This window comes from Balearica regulorum, chromosome 1 (assembly GCF_011004875.1).
Source record: "Balearica regulorum gibbericeps isolate bBalReg1 chromosome 1, bBalReg1.pri, whole genome shotgun sequence".
Lineage (NCBI taxonomy): Eukaryota > Metazoa > Chordata > Aves > Gruiformes > Gruidae > Balearica > Balearica regulorum.
Window position 1 is genome coordinate 74794071 of NC_046184.1, and position 12671 is coordinate 74806741.

At 41.5% G+C, this 12671-nt stretch overlaps 1 protein-coding gene across 2 annotated transcripts in view; it reads left to right on the forward strand.

The window, feature by feature from the left end:
- Window positions 1–2309: 2309 nt before the first annotated feature.
- GYS2 (glycogen synthase 2) overlaps window positions 2310–12671 on the forward strand; it is a 45454-nt gene continuing 35092 nt past the window's right edge. The window contains exons 1-2 of one of the 2 annotated variants that reach the window (XM_010302751.2): window positions 2310–2883; window positions 11112–11293. In XM_010302751.2, coding sequence (XP_010301053.2) covers window positions 2763–2883; window positions 11112–11293 — 303 coding nt within the window. In that variant the 5' untranslated portion in view covers window positions 2310–2762. The remainder of the gene's footprint in view (window positions 2884–11111; window positions 11294–12671) is intronic. The other variant, XM_075758926.1, reaches the window with a different exon arrangement.

The window sequence follows — 12671 nt, forward strand, 5'->3', positions numbered from 1 at the left end:
AACTGGGAAAATGTGATGCTTAAGAACCTGAAAACCACAGACTATACAAAGAGCTTAAAAATTGTATTATTACAACTTCATTCCACTGTTCTAAAATTATCAGTAAGCCAGTGCCACCATTTATCTGGCATCTTTACTAACGGTTTGCTGGTCAGTTCTGGAGAGGTAAGTGGTACAAGCAGGATGGCTTACGCATCCTGACTGAGGTTCAAAGGACTGTAGAGGACAGCAGTACCGAGCCAGCATCGACTTCCCTCTGGGAAGCTGCAGCTTGCCGTAGTTACTCGTAATGATAGCGAGCAGGTGTGAGTTCCTTGGGTGGAAGACTCGTTTTTGTTAAATAGAAGTTTGTATGTACCACCTAAAGCTACAACCCACCCTGCCAACAGTTCCTCTACTGACATACACCAGTGCTGCCCGTGCCTGCCATCGGGTGAGCAGCCACAACAGGCGCAACGGCCTGCGTCGGGCAGCGTGGCCTAACGTGGTGGCCTGTGGGCAGGATGGCAGCAGAGGGGCCCGGTGGGGCGGGAAGCAGCCTACAGGCAGCAGTTAGGCAGGCAGGCAGATTGTGGGCTAACCGCCTTGCTGTCTCCTTCAAAAGAGCTGGGTTTGCAGTGTATGCGTTGACACAGGGCTGACGAAAGCCTCTGGGATTAGGACGGGTTTGTGGGCTGGTTTGTTCTTACCTTCTCTGCTCCTCACCTGAGATAGCCTTTGGCAGCTTTTAGCCTCGCCCTCAGGATTTCCAGGGAAAAGTGTGAAAATATGAGTAGGGCAGATTTGATGCCTCAGAAATGAGGAGACCCTTAAAATAGTAGGGATTTTTTTCTTTTAAATAACATGATTTTTAACCTATTGGATAATCTGGTTTCCTACCTACTCCAGGTAGTAAAAGCCACAGCTGCTCCAAATCCAATGATTCCTAGCCAGGCTTTTTTTTTTTTTTTTCCTTTTTTTTTTTCTTCATAAACTAGTAAATAAGGCAACTCTAACCATTGAGACAAAAAACAGCCAACAAAACCCTGAATCCTTCCCTGGGAAGGCTACAATACCTACCAGTTAACCTAGAAGAGAAATCTTCCTTCAACACCCAGCTCAGGCTGTGGGTGAGGCAGCACAGCACAGCCGAGTCCGCCTGGCAGTTCCGCTGGCTGGAAAGGCCTGGTAGCATTTGCTCGCCCCATTCCCACCTCTCCTTGTTCCTGGCCATGCTGTTCCATCCCCTCTTGCCAGGCTTTTTGCTGACACAGCTCTATTTCCAACCTTGGTAAGAGAGTTTTCTGCATCCTTAGGTGAGGTACATCCATCAGCTCAGATACGGGTCCAACTGCCATAAGTGCAGAGAGGGCATGGGAAGTTTAAGTGGAAGAGCAAATCTTTTGGGGGATAGTTAGCTGTTAAAGTAGGCTCAGCTACATTATATTATGTCTAAGAGACTTTTATGCAGATGGAGTGCCTGTCTTTTAAACCAATTGCTTTGGACTTGTTTTTTCTTAAGTGAGCTCAGACCCTTTCTCTCTGTGCTACTATGTAGTCTGTGCCTGCCAGTGCAATGTTATTCATCACAGTGCCAGAGATGCCCTGGATCTCACCTGGAGATTGGCTCCCTGCTGAACTGTGGATTTTGGGCAGGTTGTGCTCAGAATCAGATTCAACTTACACAGCTGACCTGGAAGCAGTGGCTTCTCAACCGGACGTGTAAGCACATAAGCATCTTCTAAGCAGGCAGCTGCTCTGTGGAGCTTTGAGGATCTCGGGTTGCAAGTTAGGGACTGACATCTCCACAGATAGGTGTGCACTGCTTGCAGCATCCCAGCTCTGTGCTGGAGCAAGATGGGAGTATACTGTTCCCTGACTTACTACTTGCTAGTTTCCCTGGGCAAAGGACATGGGCCTAGATGCCAGAAAAGAGCTGTGGCATAGAAAAAGATAAACCAGGTGGAAAATCAGGGACCAGGACTGCAGGGAAGGCCAAAGTGTGTGCCAAAGTAGGGACAGAGCCTTTGTAGCTCTGTTTGTAGAAGCTCTCAGGGCTGCAGGGTTGTTCAAGAGCAAAATGAAGCCAACAGCTCATGCAGTGCTCTGGGGATGCAGCTGAGGTTAACCATGGAGGAAGGGTATGAGGTAAATTAGTGTTTATGGACTGATGGACTGCACAAGACTAGGTAACAGTGTTTAACTCGGCAAGTAATCTAAGAGGTGGCATGTAGAACTAGTCCACTTACCTGGCTTTTATGTGGCCAGGGGATAGAGAAGGTCCATGGGTGTTAATGGGAGGATATATCTCAAGGGGAGGACTCAGAGGCTGGACTCAAATCAGGTGATGAACTCAAAGTGTCCTCCCTGCTGGAGTTTGCTCAGGGCAGTGCTGAATTTACAACTGTTGAGTTTCAGTTGTCCCTGGGTGGTAGATACTGAATCCTGTGGCTGAAGAGCTCAAAAACAATTTTTACCTCCCTCTAAGAGAAGGAAAAGAAAGAGGCCTGGCCCCAAAACAGTCGAGACCTTTCTCAGGTCAGTCTTAAATTCTTACCTCTGCCAGCAGCTGCTTCTCAGCCCTGAGGATTTCACTGAGCCAATTTAATGCTGGTGGTCAGACAGTTTAAACCCATTAGCTCCCAGCTATCTGAATAAATTTTCTCCTTGGAGCCTAGCACCCTGGCAGACTGCTCCAACCAGAACTGCAGAGAACTGCCACGTTAACTGGACACTTGCTAATTGTTGTGGCCTGCGTGGTAAGCATTCAAGAGTTGAAGAAAATGCCACTGGCTAGATCACTGTCCATGACTTCTCTTAATGGGCTTCCTCAGTGGGAGGATGAAGACCTACCAGTGGAGGATTTGTTGCTCTTTGAAGTTTCTTGGGAAGTTACCAACAAAGGTTTGTACAACACTCTTAGGAGTTGGTATTGCTGTTTCGCGGAAGTAGGGGGAGGCATGAAGGACTTGGACATGAAAGGCATTAAGGGGAGATGGGGGAAAAGTGTGCTGCAGAGCTATTGTACTGGAAGGAGTGAACGTGGCATCTGTGTGTGGGCTGCATCTGCCTGTGCTTGTGTGGGATGAACATATAGTCAGAATGTCTGTGTGTCTTTACATGTTTCACCACCAGGGCCGGGTTGTTTAAACAAACATCTAAGTGTTATGCCTGGGTGTGCAGATGTATGGATATATAGATGTTACTTTGTACATATTTATATTTTACCTTCCATGCAAATTCACTTGGGAATGTAGCGCATGAAAATGAGCTGTAAAACACACATCAGATGCAGGGCAGTGCGGCAGTCTCCCTCAGCCGTCTGTGGCAGTGTGGAGAAAAGGCCAAATTTGAAATAGGTAGAAATAAACATAGCTGCATTGAAGCCACTGAACAAAAGCCAGATGTCAATGACCAGCAGTCTTTATGCCAGCTGAAAGCCTTTTGGACTGGTCTTTGCAAACACAGGTGGTGCCAGGCAGGGACTTCATGCTTTGTGCATGTGTACAGATTGAAAATCTGGTAGCTGCACGCAGCTTGTTTGGCAAAGTGCACGCTGCTTGTTATGCAAAGATCCTTTTGCCTTCGTTTCTAATTCACTCATCAAATCACCGGCTTTCAGCTAGGTGTAGTTCACCAAGGGGGAACAGACTCCAGTTTTGCCACAAAAGTGAGTTAGTATGAGTAAATGATTGACCTCAAGTGTCTTACTGTCCTGGCAGATAAATAGAGAGATTAGTCAAGAGAGGGGATCTGTAATCTGTTAAGATTTTAACTCTGAAGGGGAAATATGTGTGAGACAAACAGACAGTGCTAGAGTTTATCCTCACGGTGAAACTGGAATTACTGTTCTGTGATAGCTTCTGGTATTTAATCTGTACTGCAGTGCAATTTTACCTTGCTCTTTTTAGGGTGAGGAGTATCGATATCCAGAGGTAGTACAGAGTATCTTTGCACTTTGAATCCTGTGGGCTTATTCTTCATTAGCTTCAGTCAAGCTTTTTGAGTTAACTCAGTTTTACTACTGTCAGAAACTGGAGCATGCAGCATTTACTTTTGCAGTGCGCAGGATGAGTAAGGCACTGGCAAGCAGATGGCAGCAGAAATCTAGCAAATTCAGGTGTTCTTGCTAACATCTCTGAACTCCATTTAACTGTCTTTCTGTGTATGTACAAAATGCTCAGTGAATCATTTAGTCATCCATATAGCTTTTGTTGACTTACCTGAAGCTAAATCAACTGACACAGCCAAAATTTATTATTCTCACATTTTATGAGAGAATTAATATTTATAAGAATGGATATTTATTCAGTTAGTTTAAAAATAAGGTAATTATAACCACATACCAACCCCATATATTCAAACGGGGCTCTGACCAAACTAGTCATGGCAGACAATTTCTTCATTAGAACCAGATCTCTGTGCAAAGTTTCCATTCACCAACCTTGAGTAGAAACATCTGTGTAAAAACTCTTTAACAAGCCTATTTCAGCTTATTTTTCTGCTAAATCCTTGATACTGAAGTTTTTTTCCTTATCTTTCAGGCAATTGAATGCCTAAGTCATGTGGTGACATACTGTTCCCTGGTGACCTAACTTTTATAAACAGTTCTTGGAAAATGTTGGGGCATTATGTTTCTTAAGGGAGAGAGTAGCCAACAAATTTAGGGAGAGTCATCACAGAAGATACATAGGCTTAGGAAATAATAGCTTACACTATATATTTCTGCCTCCTCTAGCACAAGGAAGAACTGTTTATTTGACTAAGTAGGCTGACCCCCACATAGGTTTAGTACTGCTACGTGTTTTAGTGTTTTAATGTTGTTGTAAGTGTTCCTAATACAGAGGGAAAGATAAGCATTAGCTGGGTTTATTGCCTGACAAGCTAATTTTGAGCATTTAATGTGAAGGTTTCTTTCTTCCTTTCTGTCAATGCAAAGGTGTGTCAGAGTAGTTCAGCATGAAGTTGGTTTGCACTGCTAACATGGTGTAAAGCTGCTGCTGCTGCCTACAAGGGGGAGTTCAATCTTTGTGTTAACTTTGTGCGCATCACTAGGTGCTTGGCTATGGGTATATTTCCTCGTTGACCAGTGCTGCTTTTTAGTGGTTCCTCCATTTCTCTGTGGCAGTGACAATAAGGCTGAAAGTTTTCTTCCCTGTGAGGAACGTGATACCAGAGCTCACAGATGGCTATCTATTCCTACACCTGTAAACAGTGCCCTTTAAAGTTGCTGAGCTGTTTTCTGAGCCTCTTAAATATATTTTCCTTCAGAGTCTGAGGATGATGAAGGGGTCCTGTAAATTGGAGCCCATCTAATTATGTAGTGTGAGAGTGTTTTCATGTGCCAGGCTGCCCATGGGGAGCAGGCATTTACTGGGATTTCCCTGATGGTGCTGGTTAGTACTGAGCCATGAGATGCAGCTGTAGGGAAGGACAAGTCAGCTGTATGAATTCAGTGCTCAGAGATCTACAGGTATCCATTATTTCCAGAGTCTATCAATTCTTTCTCAGCAGCTGGCACAGTGAAGGGTTTTTGTTTTTTAAGTCTAGATCATTTAACTCATGCTTTAACAAGGCAAAACCTTTGGGCCCTGCTGAAGCGCCAGAGACACAAGAAAAGCGTAATTTGTTTTGTAAGATTTTTTTCACTTTATTTGGCGCTTCACTGATGGGCAAGACCCATACTCTGAAGTGGATCTACTGCGTTTCTGAGGCAGAAGGGGAAAAAAACCAGGCAAGCAAGGGTGCCAGTCCACTGCAGTGCCACATGATCTGATTGTAATCGTGAGGAAGCTCAGCATTTTTTCACCCTTCCCCTTCTCTCCTGGCCATCATGCACTGGTAGAGCCAGGCGTGGTCATGTCTCTGTGCACATTGGAAAAGAAGACTGATTTACTTTCCTCTGTAACATGAAGGCCAATAAAAATTTAAGGACAGGAACACAAACCAAGTGGCTACAAGCTATGTAGATCTTGCATCTGAAGCCCCACAGATAGAAATTGTCAACAGAGAGCAGCCAAAGGCCATTGCAGGAGTAATGGAAGCAGTCCTGGACATTTTCCACAGTGAAAATGGCTCCATCCTTTTTAACCTCTTTTAAATGTTTGCCCACTGAAAACTGAAGTATTTAATCTGGGTAGGGGGGAAAAGTCTAATTCTGTAAGTTAGAATAACAGTTAGCTGTAGTTTAGTGGGTTTTCTGATACACTAATGAGAAGGGCTGAGAATGTTCAAGATCTGGTCTGTGCTCTATAAAGATGTCTTTAAAATCATTCCAGTAATATTTAGATTAGTATCTCCTGCTATATTACTAACAGCTTTTAGATAGAAAATAGAAGAATGCTTAAAAATGCTGGGCAAACAGCCAGTTTGTATCATCATTCAGCTGTGAACAGATTAGCTCAAGAGTTACTGGTAGATAAATTCTAAATATTTTTTCCACCCCTATTGGAATGAAGACTCTGCTAAAAACAAACCTTGGTTCAGCTCTCCCTGGAACAGAGCTCTATGTACAGTTTCTCTGGTGAAAATCTGGACTCTTGGAAATTAAATCTTGGTCCATAGGACCAGCATTTTACCCCCTCTGTGTTAAACATCTTTCCATGATAAAAGTTCCTTGGGAGAAGTTGAATGATGTAATCTGTGACACACCTGAATTAACACACTATGGGGGGTGGGGATGTGCTGACATAAACTTGGCATAAGCACACCATCAAAGCTCTGTGCATTGCTAGAGTGGGGTGGTATATAAACATCAAATCAATCTCAAATGAAATCTTGTGCCTTTTGGATGATATACACAGAAATAGCTTCTCTATTGTGGACATCTGTCATAAATTTCTGTATTATTTCAGAATATGTTTGGAATGCCAGAATTTCAAAGAAGTTAGAGAATTTCTATCTTCTGATGAGTCCTGGCCACAAACATAGCCAAAAAATACACGAAAAACACTGCTATCTGAAGATGCTGAGGTTTTTTTCACCTGACACATATTACAACCTATTCTATAAATGATCTCCAGATATCTCAACAGACAATCAATCAATCAATAAATAAAATTCCAACCAAATATTAGGAAAAAAAAAGTTCAAGACCAATTTTATCACATATATATAGATCAGAGACACATTCTGAGGGGAAAGGGTGAAAGGATAGTTGATGTAACTAGTAATTGTGTCAGTGAAGTCAATTTGAATCCTGAATCTGCGGTCCCACTGCTCTCTTGGATTCCATGGCAGTCACGGTCCTCAGGAAGCCTTTAGTGCCTTCAGAGTGGCCCAGTCAGGCTGTAGCAAAGAAGCTGAAGAGCCCCAGGAGCACCCTGATCCTCTGTCTCTGTATAGCAAAGGTGCGTGGGGAAGGACTCGGGGATCAGCGACAATCTCTACTTATCTCTGTCTCACTTGCATAGCTTCGCTTCCTACCTCTTCCTTCCTTTTTGGTTTCTGCTGCTCCTTCCCCTCTGTCCTTCTGTAATGTGGGGTGGGTGGGAGAGCAAGTAAAATGAATGGTGGGTATCTCTAGCAGTTTTTACAAGTTTTGGCAATTCCATTCTCAAAGGATCACAGCTCCAGAAAATGTTTTTTGTAAGTGCAATTGCTCAGTAATCCTGGAAGTTGTGGACCTTTCCTCATCAGGTGACAAAAAACATTGGTAATACATCTTTCCATATAACAGCTTGCGGCAGAAAGAGGACATCTACATATTAGATCTTGCACAAAGATCTCCGGTTGTATAGTTAGATCTCCACTTCTGCCTAATGTTGTCCTCAGTAGTGATATCATATTGGGAGACCGTTCTTGACTCACATTTTTTAATTTATTTATTTATATAGTTTTGTTGTCTATCCTGGACAGATTGAATTGCTGCTTGAATTTTAAATATACAAAAGAAATAATATACCAGGATTGGAAATGAGGAAAGAAAGAAAAAAATGGTTAGTGATGCAGATAACTCCTTTAGACAAATTCATGTAGTGGTAATGTGTGTGAAAACATTCAAACTTTAAAAAATAATTCTATGAATTATTTTTCTGAGAAAATATTTTGTTTTCATCTTCTATTTTTTAAAGAGGTCACTAAAAAAAGGTCAAAATTCTCTTAAATTAATAAAATCCTTCTTTCCCAAACATTTTCGTTCCCCTTTCCATGGCAGTTTACTTTTCCCTGGAAAAACAGGAAGAAGGGAAAGGAAATAAATGGGGAAAAAGATTTGTTGTTGATTTCCTTTTTAACGTGATTTTCTTTATTCTGGTGGAAAAGTTAAAAATACATTTTAAAAAGAAATAATAGAAATACTGTTCTCTCAAGGACATTTTAAAATTATAAAAACTTAAAATATTTGAATAAAGCATTCAATTAAAGCTTATGCAAACACATACTTTGTAAGTCTTATTTCAACAGTAACAGAGAAGACAAAAGCAAGTTTTGGGACGAGGTAACCCAGAGCTTCTATCGCAGCTGTCTTTTGAAGTTTTCGCAGTCCGTAAAACATGCTCTTTTGTTTTTATCCTAAGTACTTTTTATTGTGTTTCAGGCAAATAAGTGCCCTGAAATGTTTTTTACCTTACTGTGCAACAGATTACGATGGCAGAGTACAGCATGCTCACCGCTCTTTTCCTCAGAACAGGCCTTCCATACGTCTTTGGCAGGGCACGCTTTAGGACACACAGTGATCCTAAGCAAAACCTTGTGAAAAGAAACACTTGGCTGTTGGCTATACAAAACAAAGTTCCAGGCTCTGTTCAGGTCATGAGCTGCAGCTTGCTTATTAATCTTAAAATTTATAGCTGTGGAAACTTAGCTACCTTGCTGATCACAACATTGAACGCCTTGCAGTGTGAAAGAGGCTGATCTCCACTCTTGCGATAGTGAGGAAAGAGCTGTGCACCACTCTAGTCATATGCAGCTGTATCATGTTACTTGTATGTATAAAATGATATGTTTTTCTGAATCCAAGCTATTCAAGTAGTCTCTCTCAGCTTGTGAGCAGAGGATCATGGAGAGAATATGTAGTGTTGCTTACCTAAGATTTCTCTAAATCCCTCTCCAGAGCAGCCATGGTAGAGTATGACGACTATAAGTTAGTTTCTTGGCTTTCCAGTCCTAATGAAGTGGAGAAGAATAGTCTTAGAAGAATAGTGCGTAGATTTCCTTCTGTAGTTCCATGTCTATATGACCTGAAACTTTTGAACTGTGAGCTTGATTTAGGAACATATACCTGTAAGATTCTTGTCTTCTTAGGTCTTGAATTACTATGTAGGGTAATAATTTATTGTAATAATTCTGCTTAGCAAGCTGGTAGATTGGAACTGTGTTTGTTTTTCTTTGTAAAATACCTAGAATCCTGAGACATCTTGACATAAAAATAGTAGGGCTAGGGATTCTTGCGGTGTTCAGAACAAGTATTTGTAAAGAAAAGGATTTTAAGTGTGCGATTTCTTTTCTAGGAGCACAATTAAAAACAGTTCTGTCAGTTCCTAAGGGCTGCAAGATACCAGGCTTGGCAGAAGGCTTTCTGCAGTTGTCAGGTGATGCAGTTTAATTAATCTGGGAACTCATCTCCCAAAGTACTGAGCAACTTCAGCTGCTCTATTGTAAATAATTTGTGGCAAATTTTTAAGGAGAATCAGGTAACTTCTGAAGATTCTTGCCGTATGCAGTTGGATGCAGTGCATTGGCACCTCTGGATACCCTAGTACCTTTAAAAAAGTAAGTAGGGAGTACCTGCTATCAATCGCTGGCAACTTGCAGCGCTGACTTCTGTTGTAATTTTGATGTCGCTGCTGAAAGGTATAGCACAGTCTTCTTGCCTGGTGTATTGCCAGACATTTCCAAATTCAGTGGAAGATGAAATTTTTAAGTAGGAACACTAATTCCTTTCCTATTGTTTCCTTTGTTGTTTGCTTGTACCTGTTGAGCTTCATTTATCTTACCAGGTTTTAAAATCACTGGAGCTATACTAAACTTGTCTCTGATATACAGCAGCTACTAGCCTCTGATTTTTCTCTTCCCTTCCACTTGCTAGATTCAAGCATGTGCTGCTGTTCTTACAAATTTGTGGTGGTGGAATGCCCACTGCCTGGCACGGTGGGCCCTGCGGCAAAGGGGGCTTTGCAAGACTGGCCTTCTAATGCATGAATTACAGGGCTGGCTGTGGAAAACTGTGAGGAAGAACAGTTAAGTGATTCTTGCATATCATGGGCAAGACTGGATAGATTTGTATTGACTTGTCAGGGGATGTTGTTGTCGCATTCTGTTATACATTTTAATATTGTGTTTATTTTTAAAATGGACAATATTTTGGTGGAAGGTGTTGCACACATTTATATTGGCAGTGTAGGCTACCTTCATTCCAACTTTAATGACTGTTTAGAATGATAGTGGAACATGGCACCTTTTGCTTTGAGGATATTGGTTTAAATCCATTTTTATAGTCAGTTGTCAATGAAATCTATCAGTCCCTCAACTTCTCTGTGATTTGTGTAAAACTGGAAGTGCCAGCTCAGTTCTCACCACATGTATTTCCACATTACAAAAAATGTTTGAAAATTATAACTGCTGCAGTAAAAAAGCAGAAGGCTGTACTTAGGATGCAGTAGAATCAAGATTATGTATGGGAGAGTGGAAGCATGAGCTCCAGGATTTGAATCCCACAATCTGTATGTAAAGATTTCAAGTTCCAAAAAGGGGGGAATAACATAAGAATAAAAAAATATATTGGTTGAACATTTCTGGTGTGACTTTGGGCACCTAAAAGAAATTTTTAAAAAATCACAGACTAGATAAAAATAACACTTAAAGTCAGAAAGCATCCATTTGAGATTATTAAAGGAGAAATTCAGAGAAGCCATATGTAGTCACCCAGGAGTAAGCAAAGCATTAAATTGTCATTTAAGAATTACACAGTCTGCTGTTGGTGCGTACTCCTAAATTGAACCATGAAGCTCTGATTCCTTTTAAGAGACTGAATTTCTATTTATTTGATCGGGTTTGGATTTCACTTAAAATCTGAATACGTTAAGTGATTTCACTAGAGGTGTACCTGATCCACAGGTGAGTTGGAGCTTATTTCAGAGCTTTGTGGTCTGTGCCCCTTTCTACTTTTTGTTCTTTGTGATCGTCTTTTGCAGTGGGCGGCATTTACACTGTGATCCAGACAAAAGCCAAAATTACGGCAGACGAATGGGGTGAAAACTATTTTCTGGTTGGTCCCTATTTTGAGCACAATGTGAAGACTCAGGTGGAAGCATGTGAGCCTCCAAACCCCGCGATTAAGAAGGCAATGGACACCATGAAAAGCCAAGGGTGTCAGGTAAATCAGATGTGCTACTGCTTCCCAGGGCAACAAAGCTGACTCTGAGGAGATTAGAGTTTTGGTTAATGCTCTTGCCGTTCCACTTGACACAGCAGTCCTGGTCAATGTCACAATGGGAGAGGCTCAGAATCCACTGTTAGAACAGCAGAGACAATTCATTAAAGGTTATTTTTGAGGAAGAACTGGTTTATCCAATTACAGGTTTTAACAGTCATTTATCTGCAAGTCTACTTAATGGGATTAATGACTTATTTATCCAGTCTCTAAATACAGTGAGATTTTAGTAGATATACTATGACCTTACTTTGACTGAACCCTTATGTTACATTTGGCATTCTTGTGCTGGAGAGAGAAAAGCATTCCACTAGCTCACAATTTTTCTTATGTAGTATTATATTGAGTTGAAAGCCAGAAAGGGACAAACCACAGGTGGACTTAAGAAAAGCTCCCAACTGACAAAGAATTTGCTTCCTCAGATCATTGCAACTAGCTATCTCTTCCCCAGAAGAGTGGTTTAACCATGGCATGAGGAGTGAGTTCATCTGTGTTTCCTACACAGTGTTTTCTGTGTGATCTCAGACAAACCTCACAGCCTCTCTATGACGCAGTTTCTCCGACAGTAAACCAGGAATAAACCTTTTATGTATTATAAAGGTGATCTGCCAAAAGGAATAGAATCTACTTTGTTGATGGGCAAGCTACTAAGCTGCAAGCAGCTGCAGCCTTGAGGACAATTGAATACCTGGAAATGGGTGGAAGATAACACATGCTAAATCTGACCTTTCTTGAAAATCCTCATTGGAGATCTAGAACTCGCCTTCACTCTCTTTCAGCATTGAGTCCCTTAGAGGTTCTAGTTGGCAGGAGGAAGAATGATCTGCTCATAATGTATGCCAAACAGATGTGAAAAGCATTGAGAGGCAGCAGCAAGGAAGTGCTTTAATGTAGAAATTCATAAACTTCTTGGACTGCCACCAGCAGTTCTGCTGTTCTTAGGATCTAATTCCCTATTGCATATTATGTAGAAACGTATTGTTGGACGTGCATGTGCCACAGCTTGGGAAAGTGTCTGTTGGGGACACTAACTGTGTGATACTTGCGTTGTTCAGGCTGAGGTTCAAACTAAAAGGTCTAATCTAACTGCCATTTCTTATTTCTAATCAAATTTTCATAAGTGATTGATCAAGTTTTCCATGTTGCCTCTGTTGCTTGCAAAGACATGTCTGCAAATTGTGTAGAACTCCTTTGTTTGGAAAACAGCTAAAGACTTGGGGGGCAGATTAATTGCATTGCTGTATATATGTTTCATGCTGTTCCAGCAATACATTCAATTTAATCAGCTAACTCTGCCAGCCTAACATGTGCATTGTGCTAC